This window comes from Macrotis lagotis, chromosome 1, assembly GCF_037893015.1.
Source record: "Macrotis lagotis isolate mMagLag1 chromosome 1, bilby.v1.9.chrom.fasta, whole genome shotgun sequence".
NCBI lineage: Eukaryota > Metazoa > Chordata > Mammalia > Peramelemorphia > Peramelidae > Macrotis > Macrotis lagotis.
The window spans coordinates 485429035-485451402 of record NC_133658.1 but is presented as its reverse complement, the minus strand read 5'-3'; the positions used below and the strand labels follow the sequence as shown (position 1 = coordinate 485451402).

The 22368-nt window shown below is 37.8% G+C and overlaps 1 protein-coding gene across 1 annotated transcript in view; it reads left to right on the top strand.

The window, feature by feature from the left end:
* CNGA3 (cyclic nucleotide gated channel subunit alpha 3) overlaps nucleotides 1–22147 on the top strand; it is a 71747-nt gene extending 49600 nt beyond the window's left edge. Inside the window, exons 4-8 of the mRNA XM_074232014.1 lie at nucleotides 686–865; nucleotides 6591–6644; nucleotides 14219–14326; nucleotides 15556–15662; nucleotides 20697–22147. Coding sequence (XP_074088115.1) covers nucleotides 686–865; nucleotides 6591–6644; nucleotides 14219–14326; nucleotides 15556–15662; nucleotides 20697–22111 — 1864 coding nt within the window. The 3' untranslated portion in view covers nucleotides 22112–22147. The remainder of the gene's footprint in view (nucleotides 1–685; nucleotides 866–6590; nucleotides 6645–14218; nucleotides 14327–15555; nucleotides 15663–20696) is intronic.
* Nucleotides 22148–22368: the final 221 nt, after the last annotated feature.

Genomic DNA, 22368 nt, shown 5'->3' with positions numbered 1-22368 from the left:
TAAAATATTAGGATTCAAATCTATTTTTTTCTCCATGGTGTTTTCCTGAGTATGCAGCTTGGAGAGGCAGTGAATAGGGTCTTGTGTCATAAATTTGAATTTGGATATTTACTAGCTGCATGACCATGATCAAGACATTTACCCTTCCATTGCCTTAGCTCTCAATTTTTAATTAAGGATAATAATAATACCTATTATGAGATAATATTTGTATAGCAGTTAGTTCAATCACTGGTTGATAGTAGATGCTTAATGAATGTTTGCTTTCTTCCTACCACTAGCACCACCACCAAACTTTTAAATGCATTGCTATCAAATTCTGATCACCTGTTCCTGCCCAGCCACCTGGATCTGAGGATGTCGTCTAGATTAAAAATCAAGACCCTGGGCAAAGAGAGATGAAAGGACTTTGCCCAGAGTCTCATGGCTTGTGAGACTGGCAAAACCTGGAATTGAAACCAGATATTCTAACTCCTTGGAGGCAGCATAATACAGTAGAGAAAGGCATTGAAGCCAGATGATCTGGATTCAAATCTTGACATGGAAATTAGCTTTTCTCTGACCTTGAACAAATCAGTTAACCTCCTAATTTGTGAAATACGAGTAAACAACTTCTCATGTCCTTTCCTTCTCCAAATTTGTGGTGTTTTTTTTAATACATTGCTCTTTCCTTCTTTCTACACAGGGTGTCACGACTCATTCTTTCCCTTAGAGCATGGGCTACAAGACATATGCGACATGAAGACCAAAGACCAGATTCCTTCCTGGAGCGATTCCGAGGGGGAGAACTCAAAGAATTATCCAGCCAAGAAAGCTACTCCCAGTCCAATTTAGGCATCCAAGAGCTGTCAGACAGAGAAAAAAGGTAAGGCACCTTCTAAAGACAATGGGAGGATGGATTTTAAAAAGGGAAGGTTGTTTATTGGGGTTTTTTTTGCCTTTTTGGCTTTTTAGATCAATCAATCAATAAGCATTTATTAAACTCCTGCTTTGTGCCAATCACTGTGCCAAATGCTGAGTATACAAAAAAGAAGCAAAGATAATTCCCTGCCCTCAAGAAATTGAAATATAATTGGAGAGACAACAAATCAACAAATGCAAAGCAAGCTATATACAAGATAAATAGGAAATAACACAGGGAAGTCACTAGAATTAAGAGGGGTTAGAGAAGACTTACAAATAAGATGGAATTTTGTTGCAACTTAAAAAATCTAGAGAGGTCAGTAAACCGGAGAGAAGGGGGGGAAACCAGAAAGAATGCCTGGAGCTATGAGATGTGAGGTCCTTTTTGTAGAACAGTGAAGAGGCCAGTGTCATTCAACCAAAGAGTTTGGGTATTAAAAGTATTAAAAAGGAAAGATATTTTAAAAAGATTGGAAAAGTAGAAGGATGCTAGGTTAAAAAGACTTTGAACACCAAACAAAGCATTTTTATTTGATCCTAGAAGCAATAAGGAACCCCGGGAGTTTATTGAGTCTGATAATGACACCATCAGACCTGTGCAATGACCAAGTGAGGTTGGATAGGAGTGGGGGAAAACTTGAAGCAGGCAGACCTACTATCAGGCTATTGCAATAATCCAGACATGGATACTGTATATACTGTACAGTACTGTATATACTGTACAGTCTATTGACAGTGCCGGAGAAGAAAAGGGGGGCATTTTGGAGAGATGTTACAAAGGTGAAGTCAACTGGCCTTGGCAATAGATTGGATATTGGGACAGTCACTAAGAAATCTAGGGTAACTACTTCATTATGAACCTGAAGGACTGGGAGGATGGTGTTGTCCTTTACAGTAACAGGAAAAGTAGGAGGGGGGAGAATTTTGGGGAAAAGATAATGAGTTCTCTTTTGGTCATATTACATTCAAAATGTCAATCCAATTTCATATGTCTTAAAGGCAATTAGAGAGAGATGATAGGTCAGAGATCAACAGACAGTCTGGAACAGTATAGGAAGATTTGGGAATCATCATCATCATCATCATCATAAATCCTGGGAACTGATGAAATTACCAAGTGAGGTAATATAGTGGGAGAAGAGAAGAGGGTCTAGGACTATTCTGTACTAATATACCAACTAAAGTTCAGGCTGCCCAGCTGGGATACCAGTCATTAATATGGTATCTAGGCTGCTATAATACTGGTGAGGCTGGTATTTCTAAAAGGAAGGTCCAAGGATAAGATCAGCTTCCTTTCTTGTTGAACAACCTATTGATGAGTTGAAAGTGCTGTGCTTAAGCTCAGATCTAGAGAAATTCTGGTCAGCCCAAGAAGACTGGCCTCTCTAACATTTGTATTTCTCTGATCTTCTTGCCTTGCAGGAAGTTCTAAGGTTCTGCAGGATTCTACTGATGATACTTAGTTAAGCAAAGGCTGGGCAGTTAATAAGCCCTTGTAATTATCAGAAAGCACAGCAGGTGTTTTTGCACTCTCTTGTGTGGGTTTGCTGGGGGATGGAGAAAGAGTAGTTCAGCAGGGAAAGCATGTCTTGGATAAGTTTCAAGGACAGGTTTATTCTTGTCTCAGGTCATCTCCCTGGAAGAATGAAATGATGCCCTTTGGCTGAATCTGCAAGGTCTTACCCAGGGCCATAGATGAAAAATAAGATATCATTCAAAACAAGATATAGCCTTTTCACACTACATTCCACATCTTTTTGATATTTACATTTAAATTTTTTAATTAGAGCAGCATTCCCTAGCAGAGCAAAAGATGATTTCCCTACTGTGTATTTTCTGCTGGGTTGCAAATACAAAAGATAAACTTTCCCAGTTCTTGGTTTATTCTAAACTGGGGGGTTGAGAGTTGATCTGGGTAATTCTACTAGGAGTCCTCAGCCAGATTTATTTTAATGGTGAAAAGATTACTCAGTCTTTATCTTGCATCTTCTCATATGGTTCTGAAGCAGGAGACTCAGGTTCTCTTTGGGTCATGGGATCATAGGTAAGGCAATGCTGATGAACTAAATTCTTTCCTCTCTGACCTCCTGCTCAGCAATATTTTAAATTATGCTGCTTGAAGAGAAAAGATGACAGAATTATGGAGGGAGTAAATGAAATGAAGGTACTGCACTAATGAATGACATGATCATGGATGAGGGTAGAATTCAGGATTATGCAATGGAGGTAAACTGAAATTGGGAAGGCTTACTGGAGGAAATGGAATTTAAGCTTACATTTGGATTGTTTGACTTTTTTGCCTCTTAATCAAAATGAGATTATAAAGAAAGGATGAGTTCACTTTTCCCTCTTGTTTTGAAAGATCTATATTTGACCCTGTAGAATGAGGTAGGATAAACATGGTAAATAGTAGCTAATTATTACAGACCTTGGTGTGTTTGTACAACATCACCACAGAGCTCCATGGGCCTGAATTTACATGCCTTTACAATCAGCTTCATTATTCCTCTAGAAATTCTTTACATAAATCAGAGCCAAGACTTGCACCCTCAGAACAAGCAAAACTGGTCATGACCCAGCAAGCCCTAGAATCTGAGACTTGGCCTTTTGGCTGAGCTTCCCCCTTGACCCCTCCTCCCCTCCAAATTTCTAGCCAAGAGCAACAGCAGTTTGGACTAGGCAAAGTTGCTTCCCCCTGTGGCACAGGGAAAAAAAAACTCAGTTGTCACTTGGACAGTGAGAGAGTGACAGAAATAGCCAGAAGGATATCTTGCTGGCCTGTCTAGTGCCATAAATAGTGAGAGCTGGGCTATCAGGTCTTAGCCCATCTGCCAACTGCTTCAGTCAGTGTGTTCTGGGTGGGATCAGGGACAGAGAGGTCTAGCTAACTATTCCAAGAGGCTTAGAGCAGGGATCAAATTGACTTTCTCAAGCTGTTGTGGTAGAGGGTGGAGGGGCTGGGGAGGAGTCGATGACAGCTGAAAGCATACGTGGTAGTAAACACACAGGGACACACTGTAGGAGTCCTGGGAGAGATAACTAATATGTCGGATGATAGAGTCCGGAGTCACAAAGATCTTCACAGATTGCAGGAATGGGCTAGAACCAACATGAAATTTAATATGTCTGAATGTAAAATCTAAGCCCTTGGAGTTTAAAAAAATATATCAGCTACTCGATTACAGGAAAGACCCAGGGGCTTTAATTGATAGGCACTCACTGTGAGCCACTGTGATATGGCTGCTCAGAAAGCTAATTCAATCTGTTTCACCTATCACCTCTTGGCAGAAGTCTGTTTCTCCAGTCCTGACCTCTCTTCTGACCTCCAGAGTCACATCTCCAAATGACCACAGGGCATCTTTGCTGGTACCGCAGACCCATCATGTTCCACATTGGACAATATGCTCCCATTGCTCCTTCTGGATTTTAGTAGCTTTGAATTTGTCTTTGATTTTCTCTTTGTTGATTTCACTGCTCCCATTTTTCTCCAATTTATATCTTCCCATTTTCCCATTGCCATCACCATAGTAGGGACTCCTAAAGTAGCATCCTTATGGGTCTTTTGGATTCTACTCTTATAATTCAATTCAATTTAATAAATGTACATTAATTGACTGCTATTTGCTGAGGATACAGGATAAAAATCAACATTCTCCTTTGCTCTAAGAGCTTACGTTCTACTGTTGGAAAACAATATATCCACAGATACATGTATATGGATGTTCTGTCCTTTCCAATCCTCCACATACCTGCCCAAAACAAGTCTTTATTCTTTAGAGATCTGGTCCAGTTACTCATTTATTCAAAAATCTTCAGGGATTCTCTTTTGCTTATTCATTAAAATTCAAATAATTTTGCCTGTTATTTAAAGCCCTCTACGAACTGGCACCATCTTACCTTCCCAATTTTGTCTTCTTTAGCTCACATCCATTGACTCTTCAGACCAGACAAAAAGTATTACTTCCTGTCTCCCTACATGCTTTGTACTTCCCCAACTCTATTCTTTTGCTCAAAAATTTACCTCATGAATCAATACTCTCTCAAGGATCTTCTCAGCTCCTATTGACTCAATAAATTCAGTGTAGTTGACACCTGGGTCTACTTATTCAGCCCTCCTCTGTCTCCTGAGTTTCAGTCTCACATCACTAACTACCTATTGCACATCTCCTACTGGATATACTATAGGCATCTTAAATTCAATATGACTAGAGTAAAACTCATTATCTTCTACCTGAAATCCATTCTTTTTCCTACTTCCATCTTTCTATCTAGGACACTAAAGATCATCCTTAGTCAGTCAAGTTCACAGTTTCATTCTTCATTCTTCTGTCCTTTCCCCCTCATATCCAAATAGTTTCAAAGTCTTGTTGATTCTACCCTCACAATACCTCTTCCCATCTATATCTTTTTTCACTCATACAGACATCACCCTTGTTCAAACCCTCCCATGAAATATTATTCACTGGTCTTCATGCCTCCAGAATCTTCCCTTTCCAATCCATCCTCTACCCACCTGCCAAAATGATAATCCTAAAGGACAGATGTGACTATCTGTCATCCACCCCTAGCTCAAGAAACTTCAGGGGTAGCCCTAGCCTCTAGAATAAAATATAAAGTGGTCTGTTTGACATTTTAAGCCCTTCACAATCTGACTCCAACTTCAATTTTTAGACTGTTTTCACATTATCCCCCTATCATGCACTCTGAAACCCAACCCACTTAACCTACTTACTATTTCATCTTCTACTTCCATGTCTGGAATGTTTTCTGTACTTAGCTCTATTTCGAGGAATCTCTATCTTTCTTAAGAGCTAAGCCTAAGAGTCATCTCCTACCAAAGCCTGATAGCCCCAATGATTAGGACTCTCCCCATCTCACTAATGAAATTACATATATATACATTTACATACATATATCTATGTAACACATGTGTTTATTTCTCATAATACATATATATTATATGTGACACACACACACACACACACACACACACACACACACATATATATATATATATATATATATATATATTTACCTTTGTGTATATATTATTTCTCCTGAGTAGATTGGGTGATCCTTGAGGGCAAGGACTTTTCCCATGTTTGTCTCTGTGTCTCCAGTACATAGGATACAGCATGGTTTAAAAAATGTTTGTGGAATTGAATTCCAATTTGTTCATTGGCCCCCTTAATGGTGACACTCCAAAATGAACACAATACTTTAGATATTCTCTGACATGGAAATTGTAGTAGAGTGAAGGTCTTGCTTTCCTTGATCTACATTTTATTGTTGTTCAGTCGTGCCTGATTCTCTGAGACTCTGTTTCCTTCTCCAGTTCATTTTAACAGATGAGGAAATGAAGGTAAGCAAGGTGAAGTGATTTGCCCAGGTTCATGCTTGTTCTATATGCAATTTAAGAAGGCTGAGTTAGGTTTTTGAACAGTCTGTTATATTGGTTCACTGTGAAGATCAAATCAACTTCCTAAGTAACTTACTGATGAATTCCCTAATGAGCATAGGAGTCAAAATGGGTCATACTCAGGGGAAACAGGAATGGGTCCAATAGACAGAGGAGAGAATGAAAGGCAGCCAAGGACTTAGATAATACTTAAAGTAGAAGTCAAAGACCCTGAGTAATTGGAAATAGAAAACTATCCGAATTCTGTGTTTTATTTACCTCCTTGCAGAGACTGGCCGCTGGCCAGATATAATATCAACACCTGCAACAATACCAACGAAGAGTAAGTACCCCACCCAGCTCTTCCCTAGCAAAGTCAACCAAACCTCCTGCCTCTGTTTTATAATGCCTCCCCTTAGTGGTGATTCTCCTACCTGTAGAAACTCCTGCTTCATTCTTTCTCCTTAGTATTCTGTTACTGCCTGCCCTCCTAGGAAGAGTCAATAGAACTTCCTGTCTTCACTTTTTATTTCTGTTGTCACTTTTGAAAGTCATCTACTAGTTCAGAGCAAGGCAAAGCTATACCTGAGTGTTCACTCCTCCAATTCCCCCCTGCCCCGTTGCAGATTGTTCTTCTTCAATATGACTACAACTGAATGTAGGAATCATGAGTTAGATTTCACTTTCAAAATTCTGTAGTCTTGATCATTTTGCTAGCATTGATGGCTTGATATTTTCTGAACTTGAGATTAGCAGATCATGGCAGCCCCACACCCTTGTGACCTCTCTAAACCCAGATTTTTGAGACAAAAAAAAATCAGTATGGTGGGAGAACAGTTTGAGAAATTTAGCAATTTCCAGTCCAGTTGCATTCTCCACATTGAATTCTCTTATAGTGAAAGAAGAGCTATACTTATTTTTCTCCCTTCTTATTTTCCATTACATTCCTAGGATAATATTCCCCTTCCCTTCATTTCCAGCAGGCACCAATATTTGCATTTTGTTTGCATAAATTTATACATCAAATTCAAGAGGTCAAAATTCCAGTATGTATTAAAATTAATTCATTCATGAAACCCTCTTGAATCATAGCCAAACTCAATATTTAAACACATCTGAGACTTTAAACATATTAAAACCACACAGATTTAAAGTCAGAAGGAAGAGTGGGCAACAGGCTGGGGTAAGTTTTTAGGGTGTTCTCAGTCTTCATTTTCTTCCTTCTCTCTCAGTTGAGAGGGAGAGAACTATATGCAGAAAAGCATTCTGGTAGGGGGATTAAGAGGCATGGGTTCTAGGTTTAGCTTTGCAGATTGAGTCAAACTGAGACACTTTCATGCCTCCAAGTCTTACAGAAGGTTGAATTATATATACTGTTTAAAGGCCTATTCAACTCTGATATTCTCATAAATCAACTATATGCCTCAGAGTGGGACTGCGGTTCCCTCCATATTAGAAGTAGCTGCCCCAGGCTCTCCCTCAAAGTCAGAAAGAAGTTTAGATACAAGTCAGAGCCAGGGACAAGGGAAAACAGTCTGAGATGAACCTATCAAAAAAGGGTAAATTTGTTAGAAGCACAGAATATTAAAAAAAATCCTCTATGTAACATCCTATCTGTCCACATGAATGCTAGCTTTGCTTTTGTGTGTGTATATGTGTGTGTGTGTGTGTGTATATGTGTATGTGTGTGTGTTTCTTTTATCTTTCTGTCTCTCTCCCCCTTTTTTTTCCTCAGAATTTCAAGTGATTTTTCACATCATACTGTTGAATTTGAAGAACATCACTCAATCTTGTTTCCAGTTGCTCCCATGGGCCCCAAACAATGCTAACTTTATTTAATGCCTCTCCTGATAACCTTAGGAGGATGTCTCCTTTGTTTGAAAAAAAAAATACCTACCTAGTTTAGAAAGGTAGACCTGCGGCTAGATTTGGTGATGGATGTGTGTGTTCTTTCTAGATTCTTGAGGTACTTAACAGGGAGCAGATGGACTGCAGAGGGAGAGCCATGTAAAGAAGATGGAACATCACTAGCCTGACATCCCACCCTGGGCAGGGAAAACTCAGACTAACCTTTGGTACTGAATGATAATCTTGAGAATAGCAGCCTCTGCTGGTGAATTGATGCTAGTACCTTAAAGAGACAGGGAATCTGGGACAGTTTATGTTGACTAGGTCTTTGTCTCTCATTAGGCAGCCTGGAGGCTATAATTCTAATTTTAAAGGACTTCTATTGGACTTATCTGTTGTTTTTAGGTTCTTACCAATTCACAGTCTAAAAGGGGAGAAGACCTAAGAACCAATACTACTCTGATTTTCTATGAACCAAATCTATGCCCCAGAGTGGGGCTGAGGTTTCCTCTATTTTGAGAGTAACTGTCCCAGGCTATCCCTCCAAAGCCATGCCCTCTGAGGAACTATGCCAGTCTCTGCTTTGTAGGAATTTCCATTTTTTTCCAGTTAATTCCAGCCCAAAGCAGGTAGAAGTATAAATCCTCCAAGAAGACCCCCCTTTGTGAAGCTTGATCAACAGGGATGGATGCTGGCAGTTTCCCATGAGACTTGGAGCTGGGTCTGAACTCTGCATAGTTGCTTCACCACTTACTTTGTGACCTTCAGATCACTTATTAGTAAAAGAAGAGTCTTTGCTCTCCAAGTTCCTTTTCAGCTCTAAGAATCTATGAATTTGTGACTTAGACACAGTAACAGCAAACCAGTTGACTCTGAGGGTCATCACTATAAGTGATCCAAACATTTTCTTTCTTAAGCTCTCTAACTTGTGATCTATTGCTGATGCATTTTTCAAGGATCAAAGGTTTTGATTGGAAACAGGAGCCCTGAATGCACTGCTTCAAAACTAAATTTATTGGAAAACTGGAAAAATAACAATAATCCTCCTTCCTCTCCCTACCCCTATTTTGGGAGATGATCATTTCTGCCTATGAAGAACTATTTCCCCTAATTACTTCTTGTGTCTCAAAACTAATTTGCCTATTATAATAATTAGCATTCATGTACATTTTAAGGTAAACTTTAAGTACATTGTCTCATTTGATCTTCACTACAATCCTGTGAGATAAATGTTATTATTATACCCCTTTTATAGAAGGGGAAACTGAGGCAGAGAGCAGTTAAAGTGATTTACCTAGGGGCAGCTAGGTGGCAGAGTGGATAGAGTGCTGGCCCTAGAGTCAGGAGGACCTGAGTTCAAATGTGACCTCAGACACTTAATAATTGCCCAGCTTTGTGACCTTGAGCAAGGCATTTAACCCCATTGGCTTCAATAAATGAAGGAAAGAAAGCAAGAAAGGAAGGAAGGAAGGAAGAAAGAAAGAAAGAAAGAAAGAAAGAGAAAAAGAGAGAAAGAAAGAAAAAGAGAAAGAAAGAAAGAAAAAGAGAGAAAGAAAGAAAGAAAAAGAGAGAAAGAAAGAAAAAGAAAAGGAGAGAAAGAAAGAAAGAAAGAAAGAAAAAGAGAAAGACAAAGAGAGAAAGAAAGAAAAAGAGAGAAAGAAAGAAAAAGAGAGAAAGAAAGACAAAGAGAGAAAGAAAGACAAAGAGAGAAAGAAAAAGAGAGAAAGAAAAAGAAAAAGAAAAAGAAAGAGAAAGAGAGAAAGAAAGAGAGAGAAAGAAAGAAAGAAAGAAAAAGAGAAAGAAAGAAAGAAAAAGAAAGAAAGACAGAAAAAGAGAAAGAAAGAAAAAGAGAAAGAAAGAAAGAGAAAGAGAGAAAGAAAGAGAAATAAAGAAAAAGAGAGAAAGAAAGAAAGAGAAAGAAATAAAGAAAAAGAGAGAAAGGAAGATAAAGAAATAAAGAAAAAGAGAAAGAAAGAAAAAGAGAAAGAGAGAGAAAGAGAAAGAGAGAGAGAAAGAAAAAGAGAGAAAGAAAGAAAAAGAGAAAGAAAGAAAAAGAGAAAGAAAGAAAAAGAGAAAGAAAGAGAAAGAGAGAAAGAAAGAAAGAGAAAGAAAGAAAGAAAAAGAGAGAAAGGAAGAGAAAGAAATAAAGAAAAAGAGAGAAAGAAATAAAGAAAAAGAGAGAAAGAAAGAAAGAAAGAGAGAGAAAGAGAAAGAGAGAGAGAAAGAAAAAGAGAGAAAGAAAGAAAAAGAGAAAGAAAGAAAAAGAGAAAGAAAGAGAAAGAGAGAAAGAAAGAGAGAAAGAAAGAAAAAGAGAAAGAGAGAGAAAGAAATATAGAAAAACAGAGAAAGAAAGAGAAAGGGAGAAAGAAATAAAGAAAAAGAGAAAGAAAGAAAAAGAGAAAGAAAGAGAGAAAGAAAGAAAGAAAAAGAGAGAAAGAAAGAGAAAGAGAAAGAGAGAAAGAAAGAAAGAAAAAGAGAGAAAGAGAGAGAAAGAAAGAAAGAAAGAAAGAAAAAGAGAGAAAGAGAAAGAAAGAAAGAAAAAAGAGAGAAAGAAAGAGAAAGGGCGAAAGAAAGAGAAAGAGAAAGAAAGAGAGAAAGAGAAAGAAAGAAAGAAAGAAAAAGAGAGAAAGAAAGAGAGAGAAAGAAAGAAAAAGAGAAAGAAAGAGAAAGAAAGAAAAAAGAGAGAAAGAGAAATAGAGAAAGAAAGAGAAAGAGAAAGAAAAAGAGAAAGAAAAAGAAAGAAAGAGAAAGAAAGAAAGAAAGAGAAAGAGAGAGAAAGAAAGGGAGAGAAAGAGAAAGAAAGAGAGAGAAAGAGAAAGAAAGAGAGAGAAAGAAAGAAAAAGAGAGAAAAGAAAGAAAAAGAGAAAGAAAGAGAGAGAAAGAAAGAAAGAGAGAGAGAAAGAAAAAGAAAGAGAAAGAGAGAAAGAAAGAAAGAGAGAAAGAGAGGGAAAGAAAGAATGAAAGAAAGAAAGAGAGAAAGAAAGAGAAAGAGAGAGAGAAAGAGAGAGAAAGAAAGAGAGAGAAAGAAAGAAAGAAAGAAAGAAAAAAGAAAAGAAAAAAATGATTTGCCCAGTGTGACACTGAAAGCAAAGGTCTAAGGTAGGATTTAAGCTCAGGTCTTCCTGACTACAATTTCAATTATCCATATACCATACTGTGCTCTTTAGCATAAGACTTAGAAGTTCTACCCCTACTTCATTTTATAGATGATAACACTATTGCCAAAATAAGTAAAGTGACTTGTCCAAAGTCCTTGTGTTGGTTCATATATAGTCTTTCAGAAATTCCTGACTGTTTATGACCACTTTTGAGGTTTTTCCTTGACAAAAACACTGGAATGGTTTACTATTTCCTTTTCCAGATCATTATACAGAGGGGGCAGACAGTGTTAAGTGACTTGCTCAGGGTCACACAGCTAGTAAGTGTCTAAGGCTGGATTTGAACTCAAGTCTATTTACTTCATTACTGAAATGCCCATCCAAAGTCCTACAGATAATTAAGCAGTAGAACTGGGAGTTAAAACAAAGACCCTCTGGTTCCAAAGTAAATATTCTTACCACAATGTCTCCTTTAAAATGACTCAACATGTTTCTAATGATCTTTCTACTCTGTGGGTTTGGATTCTTTTTAAGATTCATTTTGACTCTCCCAAAAGTTCCCAGGATGACTTATGACTCCTTAGGGACACTCTCAAAATATTTCAAGAGCAGAGATTGGGAAACAAGTTGTCCATTAGCAGGGAACACTGGAAATATTTTCTCAACTCTGTGTATTTTGACTTGAAGTCAAGGTGAATAGATTTTTGTTTTTTTCCCCCAAATCAATAGATTCCTCTCATCCTAACATGTTAATGTAAGAGTTTGGGTCACATAAGCTAGCTGTTTTCTGAATTTCCAAATGGGAGGAAAGATCTACTCAAAAGTTCTCTGTCCCATAAAAAAATATTTAATTTCTCCCCCTCCTCTGCCTCTGCTCAGCCTGCTCCCCCTACAGTAGAATAACAAATAGTCAGTCTAAAAATTGCTTAATGTCACCCTATGTTATACAGCAAAAAAGAGGAAAAGGAGGAAAAAAAGAAGGAAAAGGAAGAAGAGAAAAAGGATAAATCCTCAAAGGAAGTGGAGTAAGTACTGAGTGAAAAGGTATTGTGGATAACACCCTGCTTCTGAAAGGTGTTACAATCAATACATCTTGGACATCTATGGAAAGTTGGTCTAGTCATGGCAGACTCTAACTCCATGCTGGAAACCAGCTTCCAAGTGCCCACGGTGGATTTTCACCATCTTCTCTTTTCTTCTCATCTGTAGTCCCTACTTAAACATGGGGTTTCAACACCATACAAGGGGAGCAGAGGCATTGATATTTTACAGAAGGAAACATGAAGTTCCAGTCTCGGGAAAATAATTTCAGGGGTCATATTTTTTATGGGGAAAAGTCTTTCATCAGAGCCATCAACAAAGAGGGATTTGGTAAATAAGTTCCTTTGCAGGATGGAGGGAAGATTAGAAAACCTATTTGCCCATCTAAAGACCCTGCCTATATGACTTATCTGTTTCCATTGTAGCTCAGCAGACCTGATAGTTAGCCAACTCATACTCTCCACCCAAGTGACTGCCCACATAGGCAAATACAAATGGACTTGTCTTGCTTCTTAGGGGTGTTGAATTCTTCTGTAAAGAATATGGACTCTTTTGACCCTTTGAGAATTTATCAAGTTTACTTTAGTTTGGGAGGGAGAAGGGAAATCCTAGGAAAACTCCAAAACCATACAAATGAGCATTCCATCCTGCTCTTAAAGCTATCAGAAAAGACAGGCAGAATCTTTGGAAGCTCCATATATCACACAAGAATATTTTTGGCAAAATATGAGTTCCTGCAGTTCAGAGCATGGATGGCATGACAGAGGAAGATCAACTGTGTCTAAGTAAAAACAGGAATTCTGAATGAAATCCTTAAGAGCTTACTTTGTAGGAAAATTGTAAAAATAATAACAAAAGCAACTTTGTTAGAATTATCAGTCACAAGCATTTATTAAGAGCTTATCAGCACTTAAGTGCAAACTAAGAGCCAAGAAGGAAAAAAAAAAGGAAAGCAAAAACATTTTTCCTGATTTCGATTCATTTATCTGCTTGAAGTATTCTGCCTAAATAATCTAGATCATTCATGGAGTTATAGAGCATGGTATTGAATACTGAATCCCATAGGGAATAGTTGTGCCCAGAGAAAACCCATGGAATACAAGGTCTGTGGTGTGTTTTCAACTACTTATCTGTGTAGCAGACTAGGTAATAGGAGTTATTGTTTCTTTATCATGGGTACCCCCTTTCTTGAAATGGTGAACAACCCTCCTTTATTAGTTGAAAATTCATCATTTCCTGGTCAGCTTCTGGTGATGAGCTGAGTCACACACACAAGCTTATCCTTGGATGACAAATAGTCAAGCTATTCCTAGGATTTCTGAATTGTCTATAGGACAGACAGTGACTTTCTGACTTGTCTTGTATTGATCTCTCTGAGCTTTGAGAATGTAGGGTCATCTCCATTCCACAAAGAGGCACTAGACTCAGACTTGAGGGAAGGGATGCTACTCAAACATATGGAATTTACTTCTGCTATTATGTAGTTATTCGTTGCAATCAGCTAAAAAAGAAAAGGGTTCTGGAATTAAAGTCTGGAAGGGAACTCTATTAGACCTCTATTGCTTTCTAGCAGACTTCCCCATTAAATGATCATTTATAGGGGCGGCTAGATGGTGTAGTGGATAAAGCACCCGGCCTGGAGTCTGGAGTATCTGGGTTCAAATCCAGTCTCAGACACTTAATAATTACCTAGCTGTGTGGCCTTGGGTAAGCCACTTAAACCCGTTTGCCTTGCAAAAACCTAAAAAAAAAAGAATGATAATTTATAACACAAAATATATGGCAGTCAAGGCATTACCCTGGAGATGTTGTCTAAAGAGACTGAACTAATTATCCTTCCAAGGATTTTGGACCCAAGTGTTCTGAGTCAAGGAGACTGAACCCCAGTCCTTCTGTTGTGTTTGTTAATGTGGATATGTATTTTTTTCAGAAAGAAGAAAGAAATCTTTGTGATAGATCCTTCTAGCAACCTGTACTATAGGTGGCTTACCATCATTGCCATCCCTGTCTTCTATAATTGGTGCATGCTTGTGTGCAGGTATGGAATCCCAGGACTGGAGGAAAGAAGATGTCATAGATTAAGATTCAAGATACCTCAATTCTAGGTTTAGTTCAAGTCCTGAGTGGTTATGCTACCTTGAATGAGTTACATTTATTTATTTTATGCATTTAAATATATGAGAAGAGATCCATAAGTTTCATCCAGATTGTCAAAGAAGTCCATGGCACAAAACTAGTTCCTCCAAAGTGACCACTTGATGCTGTGACCATTCTTGGTTTATTTTGTTGATCTCATCTATGTTTTGGACTTGCTGGTTTGAGTGAGGATTAAGTGAGTGTAAGCAAGATTGCTACATCCTACCAAAATATTCTCTCCTTTTCAATGGTGGTGAAGTGAACACTAAGATTTCAGGAGTTCTGTGAACTTGTATGAGAAAAAAAGTTAAATTTGTAACTTCTGTAGCCTTTAAAGGAGTACCTGTCTGCAACATCTGTCTTTCCCTTTCATCCTTTCCCAGTTTCACCCTCTTTAGTGTGACAAAAAGAGTCAGGAGACACAGTTTCTGGTAATTTAATCATTTTATGAATAAGACCAGCACATTATTAATAGAAGGATGGTTATTCAAAAATCTCTCTTAGGCCAAAAACAGTTATGATGGGTGGGCTTATATGTTCTTCTGAAGAGGAATGGCAATCAACTCTGATTATTTAACATAATGAAAGGTGGGCTATTTGAAAATGAGGGACTGAGTGTGATATGTCCCTCTTAGAATCTTATTTCTACAACCAGACCTCTCAGTCCAAACAAAGAATTTCCCACAGAAACCTGAGCAGAACGCAATGGACTGCCCCCATCTTAGATTATATTTTTTGTAAGGTTGGGTGAGGTATGACCAAAATTGAGGAGAGTTAACTCAATTTCATTATCAGTAATGTCTCATAAAAAGACTGAACTTTTGCTTTTTATTGTTTGTTTTTTGCAAGGCAATAGGGTTAAGTGACTTGTCCAAGGTCACAAAGCTAGGCATTTATTGAGTTTCTGAGGCTGGATTTGAACTCAGGCACTTCTGACTCCACAGCCAGTACTGTATCCACTGCACCACCTAAATGCCCCCCAAAACTTTTGCTTTTTAAATCATGACTTTGAGTCTCCCCAAATTATTGGTTATTAATAATCATTTCTCATTTAAAAAAGTCTATATATTCTTTGCTTTCTCTATCTGCAGTAAGGCTTTGACATCACCTGTATTTTTTGTAATTTCTTAGAGCCTGTTTTGATGAACTTCAAAGTGACCACTTGATGCTGTGGCTGGTCTTGGATTATATTGCTGATGTCATCTATGTTTTGGACTTGCTAGTTCGAGTGAGGACAGGTGAGTCTAAGTAAGATTGCTACAACCTACCCCAAACTAGTGAGATAGAATATCATAAGAGGTGGTGATTCATAGGAACAGCAAGGTTCAAGGAAACACAGGATGGCTGACTCTAAATATTACCTGAATTGACTGAGGATTGTAGAGAACTTTGGAGGAACAGACTTGACCTATGAGAATAAGGGTCTCAAGGCTAGGTTTGGTCAGCATTTTTAATGAGTGAAGCAATAAAATGCCAGATGTGTTATGGGGATCATTAAGCCCCTGGGCACTCAACATATTGTTGGCCTTAGCTTCTTACATTTTTATCTTCCTTTGGTTGCTGGTGAAGCTTTGTTTTTTGTTTTTTTGTTTGTTTTTTAAGCATTACCATCTTGGATTAGACTGTCTTGGATAAAATAAGAAATAAAGAGGGAAGGCTGTTCAAGACAAGACTAGAAGAATATGGGATTAGGGTATCAGGCAAAAACTACCATTGCCATATCAAATAATTTAGAGGTCAGATGTATTAGAGAACAAGGAAATAAAAATCTCAAGTAGTATTGCTATGAAGGAAAGGATGAGAATTTGTCCATTCTCAACCTGGGGTGACTTCTTTGGTAAGATTATGAAAATATGGATTTAAATCCGACTGTTGTGAGCTGGCTGAGTATAACTCCTAACTTGTGACTATTGTCCAGATGTTTCTAATTCTCAAGATCCTTTAGCCAAACCCCCAAATCACAGCCTGTCTTTTGATTCTCAGTATATATATATATATATATATATATATATATATATATATATATATATATGTATAACTTTCCTTCCTATGATCCAAGCAAACTGACGTTTTTTCCTCTTACTCAATTGCTCACTCCATTTCCATTTCTGAGCATTTCAACTAGTTATCCCAATGCTGGGAATGTACTTTTTTCTTCATCTCTATCCCACAGAATTCCTCACTTCCTTCAAGACTTAGTTAAAACATCTCTTTAAAAACCACTTTATTAAAAAAACACCATTTATTTTAGCATTCATTTTTAAAAATGTTAAGTTTCAAAGTTTCTCCCTCCCTCCAACTTCTCCTCTACCCATTGAGAAAGCAGACAATATGATAGCAATCATTCATGTAAAATCATTAAAGCACCAACTTCTTTTTTCTTAACAGTTTATTTTATTTTTAATTTGTGAAATAAAACAAGCATTTCCAAAATATAATAAAAAAGATGATTCCACAAGAAACTCCAAATCTAGTATGCACAACTTGCTATTTCTTATACAGTTATCATGGAAATTTCTTTGTTTTTTCTTTCCCCTCCCTAAAAATAGCTGCCATTAAGCACAAATATACAAAATCAAACTGTACATACTGTAAAATCAAACTGTACATACTGTACAATCAAACTGTACATTCTAGTTATCATTTATTTCTCTGGATGCACATCTTCCTTCATAGATCCTTTGTAGTTAATTTTGGTATTTACAAGAATCCTTAAAGCACCACCTTCAAGGAAACCGCTTTTTATTCCAAAACCCTTCAAATATTAATACAATCCCTCCTTAACTGTCTTGTTTTAGCTAGTATTTATTCTGATGAATTTATTCTACATATGTTTATATATATATAATATCTATATCTATATCTATATCTATCTATCTATCTATCTATCTATCTATCTATCTATCTATCTATCTATATATGTTATCTCTCCTAAGAATATAAACTCCGAGAGAGAGACAATGACAGAGATAGATAGAAACAGGAGAGAGAGAGAGATGGTCACAGAGACAGAAAATGGAAAGAGAGAGAAAATAGAGATAGACATACAGAGACAGAGAGAGGGAGAGAGAAAAGAGAGAGAGGCAAGAATGTCAAAGAGAAAGAGAAGGAAGACAGAAGTACAGAAAGAAGAGAGAGAGGAGAGAAAGAGGAGAGAAGAAAAGACAGAGAAAGAGATAGAAGAGAGAGAAAAGAGAAAGAGGAGAGAGAGAGAGAGAGAGAGAGAGAGAGAGAGAGAGAGAGAGAGAGAGAGAGAGAGAGAGAGAGAGAGGAAACAGAAGAGAAAGGGGGTGAGAGAGAGAGAGGAGAGATACAGAGGCAGAGAAAGACAGTTTATTTGTTTTGTCTGTCTACCTAACCCCCAGAATAGTGGTTGGCTGTAATAAGTCTGTAACAAACTCTTGTTGATTGAATATTCATTCCAATCTATTCCATATCTTGTAATAGTTACTTACTAGGAAACTGGCAGTGTGATGAAGGAACCAGAAGTCTGGGTTCTGCCAAGAAAACGTATATGAGAATCAATGAGATAATGGATATACAAACTTTGCAAACCTTAAAGTGCCATATAATTTACTTTTATTATTATTATTATTATTATTATTATTATTATTATTATACCACAGTTTTTAACTAGACTTTATTATTTACTTTATTATTAGTCTGATTGTTTAATTCATTTTTTAAACTTTGTTATTATTATTATTAGACTATAGTCATCAGACTTCAAGTCTGTGATGACTTCTACAGCATTCCTGTGAATCAAGTAATAATTATGGAGCAATACAAGAGTTAGCTGTAAATGTTTAACAATCAGGCTGGGGTGGAGGGGAGAGAAACATGAAAACACACTTTTAATTTCAATCTGAATTAATATTAGACAATCAGCAAAACAAGAAATCAAGTCCTGATTTGTAGCTCAATTTCTGAAAAATACTCCAGTTGAAAAATTTAACAATGGACCCTTCCAAGCTGGTTAGAGCTGGCTCCAACACATTCCTGAGTCTCCTTGGCTCTGCCAGTGGTGTGATATTGTTCAAGAAAATTAACTTTCTTGTGCTTTAGCATTTTCATCTATAAAATATGATAATGTTTATAAAGTGGGGTTTTTTTAGTTTTTTTTTTTTTTTACAAGGCAATGGGGTTAAGTGGCTTGCCCGAGGCCACACAGCTAGGTAATTATTAAGTGTCTGAGACTGGATTTGAACTCAGGTACTCCTGACTCTAGGGGCGGTGCTCTATCCACTGCACCACCTAGCTGTGCCAATGTTTATAAAGTGTTAAGCATATTGTAGAGACTTATTCCCCCCTATAGAATAATGCATCTGCTCTCAGAATTATGAGTAGTCACTGAGGACTAAGCCCCTTTATGTCTTCGAGTGTCTAGAAGCTTCTAAAACTATTTAACTTCAGTGTAGGAGGTCTTTTCATTACTGTAAAGATCACAAAATAGAAAAAAAATTAGGAAAGTTCCTGATTTAGTACAGTCAGTGTTTGTTTATTTGTGCTAATAGGAAGACAAAAAAAGTATAGTTAATCCAAAACAACAGACATAATTGTACAATAGCTTTGTAAAGCAGAGATACACACACACACACACACACACACACAACCCTTCAGTTTTTCTTAGTTATTGTACAGTATAGGGGGCAGGATGGAAGACCACAATTCAAATCCTATTTCTGACACATACTGTCTGTGTGACCCTGGGTAAGTCACTTAACCTCTTACTTCCTCAGGTAACTCTCTAAGATTGTAACATTCAGAATAGATGCCAAAGATGAGTCGTGAATCTTAATTCATTAAGGGAGTTTCCATACCAAGAGATGAAATCACAGGTTTGAAATAAGGGAAAAAAATCTTATTGATGTATATACTAAATCCTTCCCATTCTTACCCCCTCCCCCAGTATAATGCAACCTCTTTGAGGATAGAAATTATTTTATTTGTCTTTGTAAGCCTTGTGTCTATCATAGGGTTTTAAAATAGTTTTTTAGGGAGGTGGGGAGGAGGTATTACAGATAAGTGACTTGCCCAGGGTCATACAGCTAGGAAGTATCAAATATCTGGTACCTAATTTAAATTTGGTTCTTCCTAACTCCAGGATCAATTCTCTAAATGTTTGAGGAAGGGAATAATGTCTATGCTTGTTTCTCTTCTGAAACTTGCCTGGCTGTTGGCAGTCTGGGAACCAGATAGGGACTGGAAAAGAAACTGGATAATGAATGAAGGAAACAATTATTTAAGTATCCACTACATGCTAGGCAAGATGCTAATGCACCAGCTCTTTCATTTGATTCTCACAACAACCCTGGAAAATGAATGCCATTCTTGTGTCCATTTTAAAGTTGAGGAAATTGAGGACAACAAAAGTTAAATGACTTGCCCAAGGTCACACAGCTAGAAAGTGTCACAGGCTGGATTTGAACTTGGGTCTTCATGTTCCAGGTCCATCTTCTATCCACTGCACCAATTACTGAGCCTGCAAGAAATTCCATGACTGCAGCACATACATGGGTACCAAGTGAATACTCAGAGTTCATTGAAGGAATGGATGAAAAAACAGATATGGAAAAATGCCCTTGACCATAAATGTAATCATAACCTTGCAGAGTAAGATAGATCTGGGACTTTTGGAGACTATAACATAATGGATTGTAGGCTGACTCTGGAGTCATGAAGCCTGGGTTCAAATTTTGTCTCTTGTATTTACTGTGACTATAGCATAGATAAGTCACTTTGCTCTCAGTATCCTAGGCAAGCCTTTATGACTATTAATTATAAAGGGAAGCAGACTACAAATTGCTGATCTCAATGATTGGTGGTGCAATGGATAGAGTGCTGAGCCTGGAGTGGGGATCAAATGAGATATATGCAATCCACTTTGGAAAATAATAGGTGCTTCTTTCCTCCCTCCCTCCCCCCTTCCTTCCTTCCTTCCTTCCTTCTTTCCTTCCTTCCTTCCTTCCTTCCTTCCTTCCTTCCTTCCTTCCTTCCTTCCTTCCTTCCTTCCTTCCTTCCTTCCTTTTTTCCTCCCTCCCTCCTCCCTTTCCTCCTTCCCTCCCTCCTTCCTTCTTTCAATCTATATCTCAGGAGAAAGTTTCTGAATCAGAAATTCTCTATCTCAATGAAACCAAAGGTCTAGACTTCAATCCTAACGCTAAACAGGTCTCAGCTCTAATGACTTATTGACTTTTCCCTTGTCTTATATTCTCTTGTATAGGTCACAAGATCTCTTGAATGACTGGCTAAATGATCCCTTTCTTTCCTAGGCTTTCTTGAACAAGGTTTAATGGTTAAAGATGCAGAGAAACTGAGAAAGCACTACATGAAGATGTTTCAGTTCAAGCTGGATGTACTATCTCTGGTCCCCACTGACCTGGCTTACATAAAAGTGGGGCTGAACTATCCTGAGTTGAGGTTCAACCGCTTGCTGAAATTTGCCAGGCTGTTTGAATTCTTTGACCGCACAGAGACAAGGACTAACTATCCTAATATATTCAGGATTGGAAATCTTGTCCTGTATATTCTGATCATCATCCACTGGAATGCATGTATCTACTTTGCCATTTCCAAGCTTATTGGATTTGGGACTGATTCCTGGGTTTACCCCAACATCTCTATCCCAGAATATGGGCGCCTGTCCAGAAAATATATTTACTGTCTCTACTGGTCCACCCTGACTCTGACTACCATTGGAGAGACCCCACCCCCTGTCAAAGATGAGGAGTACCTTTTTGTGGTGGTTGACTTCCTGGTGGGAGTGCTGATCTTTGCCACTATTGTGGGTAATGTTGGCTCCATGATCTCCAACATGAATGCCTCCAGGACTGAATTCCAGGCCAAAATTGACTCCATAAAGCAGTACATGCAATTCCGAAAAGTGACCAAGGACTTGGAGACCCGGATCATCAGATGGTTTGACTACCTATGGACCAACAAGAAGACAGTTGATGAAAAGGAAGTACTCAAAAGCCTTCCAGACAAACTGAAGGCTGAGATCGCTATCAATGTGCATCTGGATACCCTGAAGAAGGTACGGATTTTCCAAGACTGTGAGGCTGGTCTCCTAGTGGAACTGGTCCTAAAGCTTAGGCCTGCAGTATTCAGCCCTGGTGATTATATCTGCAAGAAGGGGGATATTGGAAGAGAAATGTACATTATCAAAGAAGGGAAGTTGGCAGTAGTGGCCGATGATGGCATCACTCAATTTGTGGTCCTTAGTGACGGAAGCTACTTTGGGGAAATCAGTATCTTAAACATCAAAGGGAGCAAATCTGGGAACAGAAGAACAGCCAACATCAGGAGTATTGGTTACTCAGATCTATTCTGCTTGTCCAAAGATGACTTAATGGAGTCCCTCACTGAATATCCAGAAGCCAAAAAGGCCCTAGAAGAGAAAGGACGGCAAATTCTAATGAAGGACAATTTGATAGATGAAGATGTGGCTGGGAGTGGAACAGACCCAAAGGACATGGAAGAGAAGGTGGAGAGACTTGAATCTTCCCTGGATAATTTACAGACAAGATTTGCGAGGTTATTGGCAGAATATAATGCCACTCAAATGAAAGTCAAACAGAGACTCAACAAACTTGAGAACAAAGTGAAGAAGTGTGGGAGTGACTTATCAGATGGAGAGAGCATTGTTGATGGAGATACTGAAAAAGCAAAGGACAAAAAGCAATAAGAAGATATGCCAATAAGTCTCATTTTGCTTAGTAGGTTCCAGTAAAGATAATGCCACATCCATATACATAACTATATATATATATATATATATATATACATATACATATATATATATACATACGTATAAACTTATGAGCACATACATACAATTATTTTTATATGGAATTCAAGACATTTGTAGACTTTTAACAAACTTATAGGGAGAGAAAAACATTTAGGGAAGTAGTGACCAGGGAAAGTTTTGGTTGGAGAAGT